At 55.2% G+C, this 20,986-nt stretch overlaps 1 protein-coding gene across 1 annotated transcript in view; it reads right to left on the bottom strand.

Moving 5' to 3' along the window:
- Nucleotides 1-308: 308 nt before the first annotated feature.
- LOC119099840 (single-minded homolog 1) overlaps nucleotides 309-20,986 on the bottom strand; it is a 44,894-nt gene continuing 24,216 nt past the window's right edge. The window contains exons 5-14 of the mRNA XM_037222935.1: nucleotides 6,718-6,828; nucleotides 5,624-5,639; nucleotides 5,223-5,308; nucleotides 4,168-4,355; nucleotides 3,349-3,455; nucleotides 2,732-2,879; nucleotides 1,641-1,674; nucleotides 1,047-1,382; nucleotides 446-689; nucleotides 309-367 (exon numbers count right to left, since the gene is read on the bottom strand). Coding sequence (XP_037078830.1) covers nucleotides 309-367; nucleotides 446-689; nucleotides 1,047-1,382; nucleotides 1,641-1,674; nucleotides 2,732-2,879; nucleotides 3,349-3,455; nucleotides 4,168-4,355; nucleotides 5,223-5,308; nucleotides 5,624-5,639; nucleotides 6,718-6,828 — 1,329 coding nt within the window. The remainder of the gene's footprint in view (nucleotides 368-445; nucleotides 690-1,046; nucleotides 1,383-1,640; nucleotides 1,675-2,731; nucleotides 2,880-3,348; nucleotides 3,456-4,167; nucleotides 4,356-5,222; nucleotides 5,309-5,623; nucleotides 5,640-6,717; nucleotides 6,829-20,986) is intronic.

Here is a 20,986-nt window from a genome sequence, read left to right as displayed (position 1 = left end):
CCAGATCCAACACAACACAAGGTCCAGACCGGCCTGCCCCGGACCGGGTGAGCCTTCCGCAGCCGTGCTCTGCCCGGCCCGCGCGCCGCACCAGATCCAACACAACACAAGGTCCAGACCGGCCTGCCCCGGACCGGGTGAGCCTTCCGCAGCTGCGCTCTGCCCGGCTCGCGCCGCTACTCAGCGGAGCACCGGCGCCGACCCGCCCAGACCGCCGCCTGGGCGTGCGGAGGGGAGTCAGAGCCTCAGCCCACAGGTGATGGCGTCAGATCGGGAACCGCCGACCACCGCCGGGCCGCGCCGCGCCGTCAGTGCACGTACTGGTTCTGGGCGTAGAGCTGCGAGTCCACGATCACGCTGGTGTAGCCTGCCGCGGCGGGCGGGCAGTCGCAGAGATGTGGCACCGGGCCGTCGGCCGGCGGGTTCGACCCGGCCAGCGGGACGCCCTCCGCCAGCGGTCGCCCCCGGTACCGCTCCGGGCAGTCGCCGTCCGGGCAGTGCGCCTCCGGGCAGAAGCCGCCCAGCTTCTGCCCGGACTCTCGGCAGTGGTCGGCCGGGCAGCACGGCTCGGCCGGCGGCGCCAGCGGCTGGAAGGCGAGGAACGGCTCCTGCCAGCGGTGGGCGTCGGGCGCGGCCCGCGCCGCCGCCGCCACGGCACCCTCTCGCGGCGGGCGGATGACGGCCGCCGGCTGGTATAGGGGCGACGGCTCTCCGTCAGGACCGCGCTCCAGCTCACCGGCGCCATTCTGGCTCGGCTCGCCAGCCTCCCCGCACCGGACAAAGAGCAAAGTCTCTCCGACGTCCCGGTAGATCCCGCGGGCCTCCTGACGCTGGTCGTCAATGTTTTCGAGTTGGACAAGTTCCATGTAGTCGCTGCCGCCCTGGCACCTGCCGTCGTTATCAAGGGGACGCCGGTTGTTGTCTTGGTAAGTCCCGCCATTTTGCCGGTACCTGCCATCGGTATCCTGGTACCCTCCATCATTATCCTGATACTGTTCGTGGGACTCTCGATACTGTACAGGGGACTCGTGGTACCGGGCTTGTACCATGTCGTACCGTTCGTCGGAAACCAGGTACTGCCCGCCGCCCCCTTGGTACCTCCCTTCGTTCTCCTGATACCGTCCGTCGCTCTCCTGGTACCGGACGTTATTCTCCTGGTACCGGACGTCGTTCTCCTGGTACCGTCCGTCGCTCCCCTGGTACCGTCCGTCGCTCTCCTGGTACCGGACGTTATTCTCCTGGTACCGTACGCCATTCTCCTGGTACCGGACGTCCGCCTCAGTATTCACGGCCGGGTACTCACAGAGCAGACCGGAGCCGCAGTCTTCCAGAGCGTCGCTGAGAGCTAGGTGGTCCGGGGCCAGCCGGAGCCGCGAGTCAGCCTCGCAGGCGGCCGGGTCCGCCTCGGCCGGCCCGCCGGCCGGCTGGCGCCTGTACGGCAGGCAGGACGCGGCCGCTGCTGTGTGCGGCTGCAGACCAGGCTCGCCCGGCTCCGGGTACGCCGCACTGTACGTCACGAGCGCCTCGGCGGCGTGGCCCGGCTGGTAGGACTGGCCGCCGGGGCCGCGTGCCGAGCAGCGGCTGCGCTTCGGCGTCAGCAGCTCCTCCTGGCGGCGGCCGGAGCTCGGCTGCAGCTGGCTGGCGTCCAGACACGTGCCGCCGGCCTCTACGTCACTGCGGCGGGAGGACACCGGCGGTCAGCCGCTCGGTCCGCCGCCAGCCTCTGATCATTATATTGGGCGCAGGATGACGTCAGCCCCTCCCCCCTCCCCCTCCTCAACGGCACTGCGCTGTGTCTCACGTCTTTAATTTTCCGGGGTCAGGGGTGGGTGGCTTTGTCTGGAATGGCCGCATATACAGTAGGCATCAGAACTTGCCCCTCCCCCTTTCCCTCCTCTAGGAGAGACTGGCGGAGTGGCGCGTTTCAAACCCCTTGCCCCCCCCCCGCCCTTCTCTCCCCTGGGAGAGACTGGCGGAGCGGTGCGTTTCGAACCGCGGGCTCTGTGACCTATCTCCGATCAGCCGGCTGGCAGGCCGGGGTGGCAGGTGGCCACGAAGCCGCATCTCGTTTGGGTGGCGCCGCCGCTCCGATAGCTCGAGCGCGCCACAGGAGCCTGTCTGCTAGCGGCTCGCGCTGGCCGGCCGCCGGTGAGCGCCGGCCCCCGGGCGGAGCCGTGACCTGACCGGCCACGTTCGCCGGTCAGCGGTCCGGGCAGGCTGGGACCCAGGACTTTTATGGACTGATGGGCGAAGCCGGCGGCAAATAAATGAACTAAAAGAAAAGAGAAGAGCTTTTAGAAAAGCGATGAGCTTGGCTGCAGTGAGCTGCTGTGTGGCGGCATTAGCCACGTGCCAACCACTCGCTGGCATGACCAGGCTGAAATTTGCTCTCTTATTATTCCAAACATTAAGCGTTTTTCCGTGATCGAACAAAACTTCACTCTACATTATTCGGAAAGAATTTCTGCTTATTCTAAGCATGTGTGCTGCCTTCACGTCTAAGGGAGAAGTGCCAGCGACTTGCTCTGATGGGCAGCTGTCTGGGATAAAGATGAGGAACCCTGGTCGCCTGTCCATGCGTTACACCTAGAACGAAGGTCACCCGTCGGCCTCACAGCGATGTATCGCACAAGTCTGCTTGGCCGTCCACAGCGCGCATGTTCGCATTGCAAGGCTGACGGCGCCAAATGACAGCGGCCAGCCTCCTGTCTTCTGACACCGTCTGTCCGACCTGAGCACGTGGTTGACGCTGACGATGCAGTGCGGCCGGGAAGACCTGCTGTTGTGGACGATGGTGACGTAGCTCTGCAGCCACACCCAGCCGCTCGACTTGGTCAGAAACCGGTAGTACTTGGTCTTCGCCTGGCCCTTGTATAACACTGTAAAAGCAGGATGTAGTGCGCGTCGGCTAGTGTCACAAGGCTTCGCAACAAGCCACAGCATGCAGGCAGTTTGCGCTTTTTTTCGTTGCGCTCACTGTCACGCAGCAGATGGCTCGCCGGCTCGTTACATCCTGCGCTACGTTCATTATGGCGAGTTGCAGACCGCTCGCTGAGCCATTACATCTCCAGCTGTGGTCCAGTGTAATGCGCCAGATAACCAGCTGACTCACCACACCGTTTCTCTTAAAGCGGTCGAAGTGCCACTTAAGCCAAATACCGATCAATCCAACTAGCTCTTCGTCAGGGAATCCCCGCTATCACAGTTGGCGACCATGGAATCAGGCACGGGTGAAGAGAGCAACAAACGTCAAGGGGTGGTTTCAGATGCACTTTCCGTCGTAAGAGAGGACGACACTCCGGTGCGATCGCTCCACACACGCTGGCGGCCCTACGGCAAAACACGTACGCAGTCTGTGCGCCTGAGCCACGCTGTGGGCGTCGTGGGCGTGCACGAAGTGGTAGAGCGTCTTCTCGATCATGTCCTGCGGCTCGTACCCGGTCAGAGGCAGCACTCTGCGGCAACCGCACTCGTCAGAGCGCCGCTCGTGCCACACGCACCACCTCGGGCTGGGGACATCACGCCAGCGGTCCCCCTATCAGCGGGAGCTCTGGGGGCCGACTTCGTCGCATTCATCACGTCACACGACACACATTACGTCACAAAGCCCGTTGTTTTAAGCTGCTGAGTTCGTGTCCGGGGCTCATATCGACGGGTTAAGTCCGTGTCAGAGATCTCAGTGGCGGTGAATAGGTGGGGAGGGTCTGCTTACCAACTGCTGTATGCGCCCTTGTTCGTGCGTCACGACCGGCGCAGCGGTGTAGGCCATTCGGTACAGGCAATGGCAAATCGATGCCCGGAGATATTCGCACAATCGCGCTGTGTGAGCGTCGCATGCGGAACCAAAGCTGCACCCGCGTGCGGGCAAGCACTGCATACACGCGTGTCGACAGCCATTACTGTGACAATGAGGTGGCTAGGAATGATGTATGTAAATCGCTTGTCTATTCCCCAGGGAACTGAAAGAAATGAAGCAAGGTACGTGTGAAATGAATGGTATTGTTTGCACTAATTGCCTCACTCATTAAAGAAGCATTTACCGGGTAAGAACGTGAACGATTTCCTTCCTTACTTTACACTGTGCTCCCTAACACTCTTGTCGGCCTTTATTGCCCTCCATTGCTGCCTCCTGTCCAAACGCCTCAGCGTGCCCACGCGGCCTCTCACCTCGCGTCTAGGAAGATGAGCTTCATATCGAGGCTCGCGCGGAACATGAACGTGCTGCCGGCCATCTTGACCTCGGTGACGGCCGAGGAGGGCAGCGAGTGGCCCACGGCCACCAGGCCCCGCACCTGGCCGGCGCTGACGCCCGAGTACGGCCGCAGGCACTTGAGGTAGCCGCTGCAGTGAATCGCCTGCGGCGTGGAATGAGGTCACAGGTCACGGTTGGGAGCGCGGCGGTGGGGGCGAGGGGAGCGCCGTGGCCGGTTAGGGGTCGAAGCGCGGTCAGCTGGGCCCGGATCGGCGTCAGCTGATGCTGTTCTAGCCAGGCGCATTGGCTCACCAATCCGACATTGGCATGGTCCGTTCTTTATTGTCAATCTCCGTTGTCACTTATGACGTCACGGGTAGGTATGCCACACCCATACTGGAGCGTAGGACCCGCACAAATCGTTGTGATGTGGTTACTTTTGACGTCACATGTAACAGCTTGCGGACGGCAGTAGTTTGTGACAGAGGTATCTCTGGCGCGTGGCTCCTACAAGCCAGGGCGGACAACCACCAGTAGGCTCAATAGCATGCAGGTACCTACGCAATGCCGTATGATATGGTACCGTTACGGAAGACAGCGATAACTATGTGACAACACCACGCAAACCTCGAGGAGGGGTTGCTATGCGTATTAAGAGCAAAGACCTGTTGGTGCAATGGGGGCTTTGATATAGAAAACAAACAAGGCATTGCGACGCTGGGAGTTTGGCTTTTCTTTAGATCTAACAGCAAACATCCTTTTTGAACAATACAAAACTTATGGACACTCCGCTACAGTCAGTGAAATGAGCGCGACGGTGTTACCAATGTCTTAAGTGAAACGAACTATGCCGTACAATGCCGTTAAAATGCCGTTATAATGCCGCATGCCGGCATGCCGTTATAATACCGCAGTCGTTCCATATGCGGGTGGTGCTGTAATTTCAGCACCTGCCCGTTTGTCACTGAACGGGCGTATGTCCAGCCCAGCGAGAGCTCCTGCACCCCTTGTCTTCGCCCCTGCCCGTTACCTTATAGCCGCCGGCTGTCAGACCGGCGTTCCTCTTGGCCAGAACGCACTTCATGCGCACGACGAAGCTACACTCCACTTCAAAGTCTGCCGGCGGAAGGAGGGGCGCTGTCGGCGTCCGCTCGCCCGCTGGTGAAGCACCTCTGAATGGGCCGCAGCGAGGACAACAGGACTGGTGATCTCCGCGTACGGACTGCGTGCGTCTCAGCCATCCCTGCACGTCTGACTTTACTTGTAATTGGCAGCGTCGCACAGTGTCCCCGGCTCAAGACCCCCACTGTCCAGAGCCGTGCGATGCTGTGCCAGGGTGGTGAGCTGTGCACACAGAGTTTTAGGTGGGAGAAACAATCTGCCGTTGCGCCCGCGTTGGAATTAAAGTGATACTTTTGATATGACAATTACAACGCAGTAATGCATTCTGTTATTGGCCCTAATATCGGTCTAGTTAAGTTGGCATTAAAGTCTCTGGACTCGACACAAACGCAAAGCTGTTCACTTACTATGACGCTACCCCATCGGTCGCACCTGCCGGTTATTCACCCGTTTGAGTTTTTATTGGCATTTTTCTAAATTATGGAAGGATTTTAAGAGCTTTGACACCCATCTTTTACGTTAATAACCGACTAAAGCCGTGTGTTCGGGAGGCTGTTATCAAAAGGACAACAAGTTGCATTAGAAAGTATTCGTTAAGGCCTCTACTCAACATGTCCTGAACGCGCTATGGATACCTTGGCTCATGCCGCAATTTTGCCAAAATTGGTATCGACCCAACCCCGTTACCGATTCATTTTATTGACCCCATCCGGTTACCCATTCTATGTATGTAAGCAACGACGGGTTTTCTCCACCTGTGATGACTTCTTGCAACAGAACTATCAATGTGCGCATTTCATCCTTCGACGAGCGTGTTACCACCGTTTAGACCCTCAACCTTGTCACGGCGGTGTCGGTTCTCACCACCGCTCTCACCAGCGCCACCCATTCTCTTACCAGCGCCACCCACTCTCTCACAACTATTACCCAGTCTCTCATCCGTGCCATCCAGACATTCACCAGCCCCGGTCAGTCTCTCACCAGCGCCACCCATTCTCCCACCAGCGCCGCCCAGTCTCCCATTACCATTGCCCAGTCTCTCACCAGCGCCACCCAGTCTCTCACCACTACCGCCCAGTCTCTCATCCGTGCCACCCAGTCTCTCACCAGCACTGGTCAGTCCCTCACCAGCTCCAGTCAGTTTCTCACCAGTGACGCCCAGTCTTCACCACCACCGCCCAGTCTCTCGTCCGTGCCAGTCAGTCTCCCATCAGCGCCGGCCAGTCTCTGGCCTGTGCCGGTCAGTCTGTCACCAGCGTTGCCCAGCCTCTCACTAGCATCACCTAGCCTCTGATCTCTGCCGGTCAGTCTCTCACCAGCACCGTCAATCTCTCACCAGCGCCGCCCAGCTTCTCACCAGCGCCGGCCAATTTCTGACCGGTTCCAACCGCCTGCTCGTCAGCATGGTACGGCTGGTCCGCCTCCAGGCCCACCCGCTGGCCCAGCATGGCAGCCATCTCTTCGACGTCCGAGCTGTGGATGTAGTCATAGATGCTGTTCCCCGTCAGCTCCACCTGCCGGGCAGCACCACCGTGTGTGGAGGTCGGGCGCCGCATGTACCCTGCCGGGCAGCACCACCATATGTGGAGGCCGGGTGCCACACATACCCTGCCGGGCAGCACCACCGTATGTGGAGGCCGAGTGCCACACATACCCTGCCGGGCAGCACCACCGTATGTGGAGGCCGGGCGCTGCACGTAGACGTAGACGGGCACTGGAAGTTATTCTTTCATAAGCCACAACCCGTCTCTGAGCCGATTAATGCTTCATCATACACAAATCACCTTGACTTCAGGTCATAAAAGTGCAGAAAATGCAACGTAGACTAAAATAGTGTCGCCGCAATTAGGTTGATAACCATTCGTCGGTTGACTGACCAAATGATTCTCTCAATACAACTATCGATGTTCGCATATCATTCTTCGATCAGATGACATCAGATGACATCAGATGACATCAGATGACGTTTCTCCGTCGGGTCCATTACCCGACGATGGACTGTCCTCCGAAATGCAGATGTCATTTGGCCTTTTCAGTGTTTTTGCGCTGATAGAAGCTTACAGTCAAGGTGCTTGGTCAGTCAAGGTACAGTCAAGGTGCTATTGTGCCCAGTAAACGTTTCCAATGATTTGACACCAATCCTGTTAGACATAGGCACACCATACGTTTCGAACTCAAAGAGGCTCCGGCGACCCCCCCCCCCCCCCACACACACACACGGCTCACATGAAATATCTGCTTTGCATGTTAGGCCAGGATTAGACCGGGATTAGCACCCAGTTCGATCCAGCAAAGCTTCGAAAATGTTATGCTGAGTCTGCTGCCCCTTTGCCCAACGAGGGTTTAATGATCCCATTCAGGGATGCATCGTGTGTTGAAAGATGACTAAGGTCATCTTAACAGAAAACGAATGGGTGATCCTACGCCAGATAAGTCACGCATTGTAGGCGAAAGATACGCCACGTAATCTGACGGTAGATAAGCCGTGCGTGTGCGGGAGGCCTCGGTTGAACAATCGACAGTCCGTCGCACTCCCGGTCCCGTTTGAAGTGCATCGATTTCAAGCAAATCAATGCGGGAAGTGGCGGTGAGGGATCTGCTGTGAGCGCCGCTGGAAATACATCAACCGGGCGGGACGAACCCTCCCACAACCATTGTTTTGCGCGGCCATCGGTGTGCCTTGAAAGCGTGATTAAGCACACCGTATCGCACATTATAGGCACTGCGCCTGTTCGGGTACAGCGTCGGCTTAGTGTGCGGCTTGTGAGCGCTCAGTTCGTCGGCGCAGGCGGCCGCCGGAGGGGCACACGCATATCCGGCAGAACAACACGCAGGCGGCGCCTGCTTTGTAGAGACCTCAGCGGCACACATCTGTGCTGTCGATGTCCGACGCTCGACCCATGGACGTCCGCTGGCGCCACTGCCGGGCCGCCGCGACAGGCCGGTCAGTCACGGCGGCCCGGAGCTCCAGCCGTCACTGGACGGCGTGCCGCGGCCCTGCGGGCCGGCCCGGCCGCCGACGGCTGCTGGCGAGCTGCCGCGGGCCGGCCGCTGCCGTGGTGTCGCCGCTCCGCCGTTGCCGCGTGCTGTCGTAAGGCTGTACTGTGCTGCGTGCTGTTCCCTCGGCGGCCAGGCCGTCCTCCCCCCCCCCCGCACTGGCTGTGGCCCAGCGTGCCGCTGTAGACCGGCCGGCTGTTGGGCCCGCCTCCAGCTGCCGGCGGCAGGCGAGGGAGGCCCTGCCAGCCAGCTGTGGTCAGTGGGCGCTTGGCGCCCGAGACCAGCTATCGTGAAATAGTAGTTCAAAAAGTCCCTTGAAATCAATTCGTACCATTCAGAAATTGGACTGCGGCGTATATCTAACTTTCAGAATTTTCAGCTCTTCTTCTAAAGATGTCAACAGCGACAACAACATGCAAATGGAGATTTTATCTTTATTGGTCTAGTTCTACCACCAAATTCTAGAGCCAGGTCACGGTGCTGTGAATTCTAATCCGGTTCTATCATAAATATAAAGATTGCACAGCCGAAACATATTTCCGAAACACTTTCTGCACGTTCCAGTTGACATCAAAAGCGTTTGAAGGCACTTTCTCCAGAAACGTTGTCGTTTTTGCCTGCCCATTGGCCAACGCCTGGTGTTAAACGCGGGATCGATGCGGCAAGGTCTTCGGAGACTGCAACGCCGGGCGCCGGGGTTTTTGCTGGAAGGCTTGCGAGCGCGCATGGCCAAAATTGCTTTATGGAGTTCTCCCACTGTTCGATTCTAGACAAAGGTGATCATTCTGAATCCAAAACAGGTTGATGGGAAGGCAAATTTACGACTCTATTTCGATCTAAGTTCTACGTTTACGATGCCACTGCAATTGAGCGCCGAGTATGCGTACGTCGGTATAACCGCATGGTAAATGGGGAGCCAGCTAACTAACAACGCTGTTACGCTCAGCGTGCATCGCGCATGGAACTGCTGTGCCGGGTGCATCATTTTCACAAGTTCTAAGCGAAATGGGCGACGGCCACTTGCACACCCTTCACACCACACCACGCCACACACCCTTCCGAGACACAACAGACTGGGACGGTGTCCCCCAGGCGTATAGCTGGCTCGCAATTTGTGTTATTGAGAAGAGCGTGGCAAAGGGATTCTAAACAGGAGGGCACTGGCCTAAGCGCAGTAGGGAAAAGTTGGAGGTCATATTCTTGAATTATGCGGGTAATTAACAGCAACAATAGCTTTTGTATATAAATATATATTTACATATATATATATATATATATATATATATATGTATGTATATATATATATGTATATATATATATATGTATATATATGTATATATATTTATATTATATATATGTATTATATATTTATATATATATATAATACATATATATAATATAAATATATGTACATATATATACATATATATTTATTAATTAATTAATTTATTTATTTATTTATACATTTAATAATTATGATATATCACAATAACTATGATAACTATAATTAATATGAATTCACTAATTTTAACATTCACTACAATTCATATGTCTTATCGATGAAATTTCGGTGTGTCCAGAACCGGCGTATAAATGGGCTGCACAGCCACTTATATGCAGCCAATGGACACTCCGTTCGTTTATATAAATGCTCAACAAATTATCTTAGCAAGTAATGGTAACCTATTCATCAATTTAATTCTTCCGTATGTAAGAGAAAGCTGCAGCTGCACCCCTTCACCTTCACCAAACAGGTGGCTTTGTGAGAAGGTAATGCAATCTACAGGGCTTCCATGTATGATTGCTGGAGCTACACGCATGAGCTTTAAAAATATGTAAATCCAATTTACGTTTATATATAATTTATATATATATATATATATACATATACATTTATGTCTAGGTTTACAATGGATGGCCAGAACGTAAGGCACGAAATCTGAGAAATTTTTGGACCTGTTCCCTCGTGACGACTTCCACGAATCTGGCCTCTCAGTCATTTTACAAATCGACATCCATGATTGGGGTTACTGCATGTTTTGTCTGTGTTGCAGATAGATGTGCAGCATGACCCTGTTAGCTTCACACACCCCTAAGAAGGCTTTGCATGTTATGATTCGCCTCATCTTTTTGAACTATACATATGTGCTACCTGTTCTGTTTGTGTATCTTGTGCGTTTTTGTTTTAATTGTGGCCTAAGTTGAACACTTCCGGATGCTTCCAATCTGCTGTGAGCCGAATGTGGCAAGACGGATGACCCGTTTGCTCGCAAAAGCTTGCATTTAGTTGAACATCAATTGTCCGGCAGATACGGAACAAATCCTCACAATAAGCGTATTTACATGCTGGCCGTCGGGGGCACGTATCATACATGTATATATGGGGCATGTATACCCCGTTTTATGAAATTTATTACATGTTTAAATATTCCGCAACTAAATAAAGTGTCCAACAAATCTGAGGTAGGCAAGGAAGAATAGCTGGATGGAAGACATCCCATACTGCTTTGAGTCGGCGAGACTGCGACGCACTGACTTGGGGTTTCAGTGAAAAACGAACTTGTCCCCGTGACACAACCTTGTATGCTTACCAGTTAATAACAATTGTCTGCTGCAGACGTCTATCGTCCGGTTTCTGCACCACCGAGCCAAATCGACGGTCCCCGGCTGCTTGACCCACCCATGAACCTGATCCAGTCCGGCCCCTGATGTGCCTTACCCTTCACAATACGCTGTGCGCGGGCCCCGGTCCAGCCGTGGCCTCTCCTACCCGCCGTGCGGGCCCCGGTCCAGCCGTGGCCTCTCCTACCCGCCGTGCGGGCCCCGGTCCAGCCGTGGCCTCTCCTACCCGCAGTGCGGGCCCCGGTCCAGCCGTGGCCTCTCCTACCCGCAGTGCGAGCCCCGGTCCAGCCGTGGCCTCTCCTACCCGCCGTGCGGGCCCCGGTCCGGCCGTGGCCTCTCCTACCCGCAGTGCGGGCCCCGGTCCGGCCGTGGCCTCTCCTAGCCGCTGTGCGGGCCCCGGTCCAGCCGTGCCCTCCCCTATCCGCCGGGCGGGCCCAGGTCTGCGTACCATATCGGCCAGGAGAGAGACCCTCACTTCGCTGAGCGGTGCCAAGGAGTGGCAAGCGAGAGCAGCCCGCTGCCTGGTGAGGGGCGGCTACCGCCGACAGAGCGGTGGCGGCGGCGACGGCGGCGGCGGCGGCAGGTCAGCAGCCGAGCAGGAACTGGGCACTGCACGGGTCCTGGCAGCTCAATCAGGAGCACACCACCACAGCAGCCGAACAGGCGCTGAGCATGGCACGGGTCCTGGCCGCTCAATCAGGAGCACACCACCACAGCAATCGAACAGGAGCTGAGCATGGCACGGGTCCTGGCAGCTCAATCAGGAGCACACCACCACAGCAGCCGAACAGGAGCTGAGCACGGCACGGGTCCTGGCTGAGCTGCCAGCAGCACGCCACCACAGCAGCTCACCACAGATGCGGAGCACCACGACAGATGAAGTGAGCACGCAACCCGAATACACAACCCCAACACACAACTCCGACACACAACCCAAACACACAGGGGGGGGGGGGGGATGTGACGCATCAGCGGTAGCTAATAGAACAGGGGTACGCGAAAATGCAGCACAGCGCTCAGATCACGAGAGGAATTGGAACGATGGCGGAACACCGCATTTGTCAAGTTGGTCGGACCGGGACTCAGCGCTTTGCGCTAATACAGTCAGACCACACACGCGGTGGTGCGGTGTGTGAAGTCAACCCATCTAGACGCGTCGGCATGCCGTCTGGAATGACAAATCCCACATTCCTGTCGGAGAAACTGGACCTGCCCCTCAAACACAGAGCCAGGACTGAGACCCTGTGCCGGCAAACAGCCGAGCCATTCACACGGGTTAGCTGTGGGGCGGGCGAGGGCGCGTGACGAACGGTGACGCTGGTGACAGGGCACGCCGCGCCAGTGGCGGCCACTGCACCCAGGGCGACAGATGGAGAACAAAGACGGCGCAGTGCTCGTGCTGCCTGAAATTTTGCTGTGGGAGATCATAACAGAGTCTGATCAAAACGGACACGGTGGCGGTGGCCGGCTGCGCAGCAGGTGCGTCTCCACACTATACCTGCGCCTGCTCACCGACGTGCCACACTCGCACATGTGACTACGGGCTTGGCGAGCAGTCAGCCAGCGAGGCAGAGGCCCGGCCGTCCCGCCCGCCGCTCGTTGACACTCACCTGGGACAGACCCCGGTGTACGGAGACCGTTCCGCCTACCAGTCGCTGAAACTGACCCGTGATAGACGCAGATATGCGGAGGTCGTCCCACCCGCGTGCCCGCCGCTCGCTGGCACTGACCTGCGATAGACTCAAATGTACGGAGGTCGTCCAGCCCGCCGCTCGCTGGCATTGACCTGCGATAGACCCAGATGTATATAAGCCGTCCCTCCCGCCGCTCGCTGGCACTGACCTGCGATAGACCCAGATGTATATAAGCCGTCCCCCCGCCGCTCGCTGGCACTGACCTGCGATAGACCCAGATGTATATAGGCTGTCCCCCCCGCCGCTCGCTGGCACTGACCTGCGATAGACCCAGATGTATATAGGCTGTCCCTCCCGCCGCTCGCTGGCACTGACCTGCGATAGACCCAGATGTATATAGGCCGTCCCTCCCGCCGCTCGCTGGCACTAACCTGCCATAGACTCAAATGTACGGAGGTCGTCCCGCCCGCCGCTCGCCGGTACTGACCTGCGATAGACCCAGATGTACGGAGGCCGTCTCGGAGATGTAGATAACGGTGCCATCCGAGGCCACGATGAACACGAACCCCTCCAGCGTCTGCGCACGCAGGCCACCAGTCGTTGGTCTCATAATTGCGAGCGTCCATTCAACTCCGGTGTTCGTAATACGAGTAGCCAGAGTGTACGGTAAATCGAGACCTCGGTCGAGAGATTCGGCAGATATGAACCATCCGGCGCACTGTGCAGTTAGGTTATGATATCTCAGTAAACGGATTGAGTGCTTGAGTCTACATTAATCCACTGGTAATGAAAGCTTGGCTCTATACTGTCACATGGGTTAGAAGTTTGACTACCTTTACCAGGGTGGAACAGGGGCCGAAAATAACTGTGACGGCCTGACGGAGAAAAGAACTGGGCACACGGTAGAATAGTTTCTCTAAGAATCGTGGTCCATAAGAAGTTGTCCAAAATAGCTCGTGTATTGACTGCAGGCAACACGATATGCGCAAACCCTCAAGGGCCTTAGCTGACCACACCATGCCACGTCACCATGAAAATTCGATTAGTAACGATTTTAATGCGATAGATTTAGCATTATCACAAAACATCTCTATGACATACCTAATACTGATACTGCAGCACTGTAATGCAAAGGATTCAGCCAAACTGAACGTAACAGATAATATTGGCATTATCGTCAATTCCCAGAGCCATTCTTCCTAATTCTCCGCATGGCTCCTGATCTGGTAAGTTGTTTTGACATACAAAAATCTGCGATACGAACGTACGCACTTACGAGCATCTACTGTGTCGTCGGCTGCGACAATAACACACCGCTTACAAACACTAGCGTTAGCAGCATCTTATATATGAGCGGTAGCAATGGTGAACGATCGCAGATGGAAACATTTCTACGCAAGGACTTCTGCAGTCTCGGACGTCTGCAGTACGAACATAAGCGCTTACGTACGTCAGCGCTTAGAACATTGGAGCTCGAACAGCTGCCTTCCAGCATAAGTGATACGAATATTCATAAGACCGCCAAATCATGCGCCATTACGTCATAGTTCGGCAAGACGGTCCCACAGCATCGCCCACTGGCCTCACTGGCTGCTTCACCAGTGCGACCCTGAGCGACGCTGACAGCGTACCTGTAGCAGGAGTGAGCCCAGCTCTTTGATCTTGCTCTCCATCAGTTGGGAGCCCCAGGCGACGCCCAAGCCTGAGGAGCAGAGAGTGCCGGCTGGCATTGATTGCGGCCTCGCTGGCGGCCAGGAGCAGCGTCACGCAGCGTCCCCGGCTCGAGACTCCCACTGTCCAGAGCCGTGCGGTGCTATGACAGGGTGGTGAGCTGTGCATACAGAGTCTTAGGTAGGATAAACAATCTGCCGTTGCGCCCGCGTTGGAATTAAAGTGCTACTTTTGATATGGAAATTTTCGTTGCGTTGTAAAAAAGGTGGAAAACTTTTCGGCACCCTCAATCCTTCTCAGCACCCAAATGAAAGTGCATGATTAAAAAAGGGCTACAGGTCACCCCAGCCAGTGAGTCAACAAGCCGCCAATGATATTGAAATATTTTCTAGGCTTCAAAACAAAGCATCTGTTGGTGTTCTTACAACCAACGTCAACTATTGTTCCTGCCCTAGCATCTGCACTGATTTTGACTTCGATTTGGGTAGTTATCATGCAAAACGTAATCATGGTGTGTTGCAGACTGCTGTACACTACCATTTGATACAAATCGGGTCCTGACATCAGTGACAAAATGTGCACATCATTCACCCATTCTAAGCATCCAGAACGTTCAAGATATCTGCGTTTCTATTGGCTGCATCCTGAGCTGACGACGCTGTCCGTGATCTAGTGCCTACTAAGTAGTTCCACCTGGACAGCAAAGTTTGTGGGTCTGTCGATCCAGCTCCAGCGTCCGCATCAGCGTGTTTGTATCCGTCGTCACGAGCCAGTCTAGCACGCAGCTGCCTTCACATTCCCGTCTGACAAGTCACGTGCCGGGGAGTGGAATTCTTCCGGACAGGTGGAGAGTCTGTCCCGTTTGTCAGGAGATAACAGGCCGCGCGCGGATGAGATGTGTTCCTCCGCCCACCTGCTGCACGTGACAGTGTTGTAGCCAGTGTCGTTCCGCGACCTAATTGTACTCTAATCTGTATGATCAAGGCGATCTGTATCTGACCTGCTGGTTGTGGAGTTAATTACTCCAAACTAATGGACAAAGGTCTCGATTTAATCTTACTCGATGGGGTATTAATGCGAATGCGATTACAGAGGAAACACAGCGCTGCCTTACCGCTGTTAACAGTGACAGAGCCCGGGGTAGGAAACGTTCATCTCACATTGTTTTGGGTATGTTGGGCTGGCCTCTGTCTTTGGCTCGAGCAGCGCCATAGTTTGTCTCCGGAAAGAGAGCGATAGCTAAACGCTTTGCGGCATGTTACTGTCGGAACGGGTAAATGAATACGACCGTCTGCCTTACTGTCACCGACCTTATCAAATGAAGCATACGAACACATTCGCAGCTAATCGACAGTGCACGACAACAAGGACAAATAGAAACAATTCACTGGCTGGATCTTTGAACATTCATTGGAAGTGCGAGAAATTCAAGATCGCTTGTCTTTCAATTGGAGTCATGTCTTCAGCTGCAATACCCCACATAGGCAGAGTAGCGTCGGGAAAATGGCAGCCATCTACACACACGTGAATGTTTTTTTATGCTGCAGAGTTAGAAGGAGACCTGCACGATCAAACACCCCAGGTCATTTGGCAAAATACCAGGAGTCACGGGTTTATCACTCCTGACATCCAGTGCAAGGCCTCGGTCCTGCAGTCCCTAAGGTGTGACGGCTGGTCTTTCAGTGTCAGGGTACGATGTAGCCTGGTCTTCGGTGGCCTGCCCGGCGAAGCAGGGCGAGCCGGGGTCGCTTGCTGAGGCGTCGGGCCGGGCGCACCACCTGTGTCAACACCCGCCGCCGGATGCGTCTCAGCGCCGTGAGCCGAAGCCCCTCCGTCACCCTGCCGCTCTTGTCTTCCCTGTCCCCTAGACTCGGCTCCGCTGGTCCGCTGTCCGGCACCGTCGCACGAGCACGTGGGGCCTCGAAGGTGGCAGGGCCCGCCCGTGCCCGGCACGTGTCTCCGGGTCGTAGCCGGATCCCACTACCGCCGCGTACTCAGCGCTCAGTGGCAGTATAGACTGGCCGTACGTCACCAGACCCGGCTGTCGCCGCATCGCCGTCCCCAGACTGCGGTCTGACCTCATGTCAACCGCCAGGAGCGCCCCGAGCGGCTCTAGCAGACTGCAGGTCAGCACACAGCATCGGACGGGACTAGCCCACGCCACCAAACCGGACTACATCTGCTTCACGACACCCGCCGTCCTCACGTGACTGGACAGGGCTGTCCTCACATGACTGAATCGGACTGTCCTCACATGACTGGACCGGACTGTCCTCACATGACTGGACCGGACTGTCCTCATCAGATCGTACCATCCTCACATCACCTTACACCGCCTCACCAGACCGGGCTGTCCTCACATGACCTGACTGGACCCTCCTCATCAGATCACACCACCGTCATCGTCCTCATCGTCGATCACACATAGATGCGTTTTATAGGGTCTAAGCAACGCGTCTGGCAGCGACTATGTTTCGCTGTTTGGCTGGCCCAACATTTGTTCAGACGCCATGGCACGCCACCGCACGCATCAGGGTCCAGTCACGCGGAACAGAGCTATGAAGCTCTGAAGTCAAAATGTGCGAGCATGCAGGTCGGTGCAAGGGTCTCGATCCGCAGTTATACATCGCCAAGACTTGATTTCAGAGTGTACGGGCTGCCATTCCATTGTATTAAATCGGGTCATGCCGTCACGAACGCCACCTTCGCGCCACGACCTTGGCTGCGGAGCGGCAGCGCCGAGCGTTTCTCGCGCGCACCTCCGTGGCGTCTCTGGCCGTACTCCGCACCCTATTCAGCGCCGGCCGGGGTCGGGACGGGCCAAGCGGCCCAGCGGACCTGCAGCAGACCCGGCCGCCTATTGTCGGCGCGGCAGGCGGCGCTCAGTGTCGGCGCCGCGGCCGGTGGAGTGCGGGCGGCCCCTGAGGTCAGTAGAGCGGCCCGCCGTCTCACGGACGCCTCCGAAGGTCCCAGCTCAGCGGCGCCGTGACACAGTCGTGCGAAAGCGTGCTGCGTGCTGTTCACCGCGCTGCACGGTGTGCCATAGGGGCATCCATAAATTACGCTGCGCATTTTGCGTCATTTCAACTCTCTTCCCCGGGTTACGCACTGCGCTGAGCAGACCCCCACCCATCCCCACGGTCACGCTGTGTTAAGCGTCAGATACTCAAAACGCAGCGTCCGTTCGCCTCCAAACTGAGGTAGAGGGGCGACACAAAGACGGACACATTCCTTGTCCTGTGAGGAAGCCAACCGCACCCGGCTTGAAGGTTTAACAACATTTTAAAACGTAATTTACGATGATTATGAACTACGCCTCAGCATAATCTCACACAGTTGAGACCCCTCCACTTCCCTCTTATTACATTTCGATTGTGCTCCATCTTCAGAATAGACATCTTTCCCTCCAAACGTAACTTTATACGTGAACGACGCACGTAGGCACGTACCTCATGCTCAGCCTCGGACCCCCTGCCGCATGCTGCACACCGTATGCAAGGTCCACTAAGCTGAAGCCCTCACCGCGTGCCGCACACCGTGTACAAGGTCCGCTGCAGCCTTCACTACCTGCTGCACACCGTGTACAAGATCCACTCTGCTGCAGCCCTCACCGCGTGCTGCACACCGTCTACAAGATCCACGCTGCTGCAGCCTCCCCGCGTGCTGCACACCGTGTACAAGATCCACGCTGCTGCAGCCCTCACCGCGTGCTGCACACCGTCTACAAGATCCACGCTGCTGCAGCCCTCACCGCGTGCTGCACACCGTCTACAAGATGCACTCTGCTGCAGCCCTTACCGCGTGCTGCACACCGTCTACAAGATGCACTCCGCTGCAGCCCTCACCGCGCGCTGCACACCGTCTACAAGATCCACGCTGCTGCAGCCCTCACCGCGTGCTGCACACCGTCTACAAGATCCACGCTGCTGCAGCCCTCACCGCGTGCTGCACACGGTCTACAACATGCATTCTGCTGCAACCCTCACCGCGTGCTGCACACGGTCTACAACATGCATTCTGCTGCAACCCTCACCGCGTGCTGCGCACCGTGTACAAGTATCACTCCGCTGCAGCCCTCACTGCCGGGGGGGGGGGGGGGGGGGGGAGAGGAGGAGGGCCCGGCAACGGCCACGGTTAGCAGGGGTAATGGTAAAACACCATCGGTAAATCTGTGACGTCCCTGAACAGCAGCGGGGCCGGGCTTAATGATGTGTGGTTAATGTGATGTGGTATGATGTGGTTCACTGAATGATATGGTACCATGCGGCAGCGGAATCAAGTGTCCAGTGCCTGGGACAAGGGTGCCGTTTGCTTTGCGGACGTAGGAACCGAGGGAAAAGGGAGCTCATGGGTGTCATGACGCACAAACTTTCCGAGAAATTTGAGCACTTGCCCTACGAATGAAAATAATCCATTTCAAAATTGGTTTGGGCATCCTCACTTTTTAAGTCGTTTCTCCCCTATGTTTCCGATCACGCACACTTGGCCATGCAGAATAGTGCGATCCTGCTGTTATTTTCTTTGCTCAAAGTACACACAGTAAGCAGGTACTAGATCTTAAGTTGTTTCAGCTGTGGTCAGTTTCATTATCCCGATAATCTGTGTCGTTTCCAAATATCTCTGGACAAGCAAGTCCCTCTCCATCGATCGAAAACTCAGAGGCGTACGCATACAGTAACCCGCGGGACGCGTGCCCCTCCCCTTCCCCTTGATAACTTAACGACATGCATGAATAGGTATGAACACGAATGCCTGTTGATAAAAGTCGCACGTAGACAGGTCAACATGCAAAGATCGGTAACGTGCGATGTTCTTTTACGACACGCAAGGAATTTCGCGGCGCTGCCGCGCGCTAGACACGGCTTTCAGTACAAAAAATAGCTTTGTCTTCCACAGCCCAGCCCAATTGTAAAATGCACCGTGCTTATCAAAAGTAAAAAAAATATTATTTTTACCAACTATGTTATTCATCGATGGCCAAAGATCCGATTTTCAGTAAAACTGAGTTCATTCCGGCTGGCAGTACAATGAGAAAATGGTGCAGACTGCGGTTTCTCGCATGAAACTGGATACAGCATCCAGTTTCGTAAAGCATAAGTACAGCTTCACCGTCATGTCGGCGCGTCAGACGGCAAAAGTGGTCCGTCGTGTTTGACTGTGTTTAAATTTGATGAAAAGCGGGCTCTGCTGCATGTCTGTTCGGTGCCAACGCTGTTCCCCTTTAAGAAGTGTCATGACGGTGGCGATAGCCTTATTCATATGCGATAGGTGTCTTACGTAAAAAAGATTGAACAAAACAATGACGTCGCAAGTCAGGAGACCCTACCGCCTTATAAGGCGGCAGGAGGCACTCCAACTAGCGTACATGACTTGTGCACCTTCTCCGCTTTCTGAAATAACATCGCCAGTCGCTCCGTCCCTAATCCCTTCCTGCTCATCTGGTGCGCAGTGCTCCCGGCAGTAGCCGCCGCTGTGCCCGCGGGGCTGGCGGTACGCTCGTCCCGCGCCTCGCCGTTTGCCGATCCCTGAGACAATCCTCGGCTGCCCATGTAAACCGGGTAATTTACCCGGTTTACATGGGCAGCCGAGGATAATTCGAATTAAGATCGGAACGGATCATGCGACGTTAACCCTCTCGGCGAGGGGCGTTTACATGGGCGAAACCGGCTTTACGTCGGATTAACGGTCGATAGTTCGATCCCGCTTAGTTCGAATCAAGGAACGGATTATGGGCGAAAACTGCGCTTTTGAGGCGAACTGAACAAAACAAGAAGAAAAAAGCAGGTACTCTGCGTATGGATGGCGAATGTCACGAGCCATGGTGGGCGCGAGACAGCTTTGAGGGCGAGGAGGAAGATGGACTCCGTTGGAAAAATGATATGTGCGGGACTCATAGGCTTTATAGCTACAGCACAAGCCATAACACTTGAAACACAAGAGTTGCGCAGTCAGCACTGCCAAATCTGTCACATAAGCAGTGTTATATGCAATTTTTTACTAGCGGGAAACTTTGGCTAGCAGGAAATCAGTATTTTCTTGTATTGGCCAATGACACTCACAAACTTACCACACTCATATCAGTATGCCACCCAGCATCATGTCATCTACTTTGCGCAGCCCAAGAAACACATTACCTACTCCCACACTAATGCATTTATGAGCAGCCTGCAACAGTGAGCTAAGCTACAGAAATGACTCATGAATGCTACATAGTTTGTGGCAAAAATTGTGTAACTATGTTGTCTTTCCCCATCCAATGCATCATCAGTACCTGAGGGCAGCATTGCCATTTAGACTTGGCATGGACTGGCAAGTCAGAATGCAGCTATTTGCTTTCTTGACATAGTAGGGTTGAAAAACTGCTTTGATATCCTTGCAGTCAACAGCATTGGCTGATATGGACTGATGGCTAGGTGGCACAAACAGCTGTGTTCGCACAGTCCAAAGATCATAACATGTGAACCAGCCCCAGAGCTGTCATGACAAAAGCAATCTGGGCTCAAAATTCATAACAAATGATTAATTACAACAACAGCTCAATTATCCAGCTCATGGTTTGCAAAGATACATGTCACAAAAAGCACCAAGGTAACATATTTACTCACCAGTACAAAAACAGGTAATGATGTGCACCACAGATGTTCTCTGCTTATCATGTGGCATTATGTTGGGTTTACTTAGTTTATGCACTGTTTTCTCCCACATGAAATGCACAAACCTGGATTTGACAGAGTACTGATGACAGCTA

The sequence above is a fragment of the Pollicipes pollicipes genome, unplaced genomic scaffold, assembly GCF_011947565.3.
Source record: "Pollicipes pollicipes isolate AB1234 unplaced genomic scaffold, Ppol_2.1 Scaffold_4881;HRSCAF=5763_pilon_pilon_pilon, whole genome shotgun sequence".
Lineage (NCBI taxonomy): Eukaryota > Metazoa > Arthropoda > Thecostraca > Pollicipedomorpha > Pollicipedidae > Pollicipes > Pollicipes pollicipes.
This window is presented reverse-complemented; position numbering and strand designations above follow the sequence as displayed.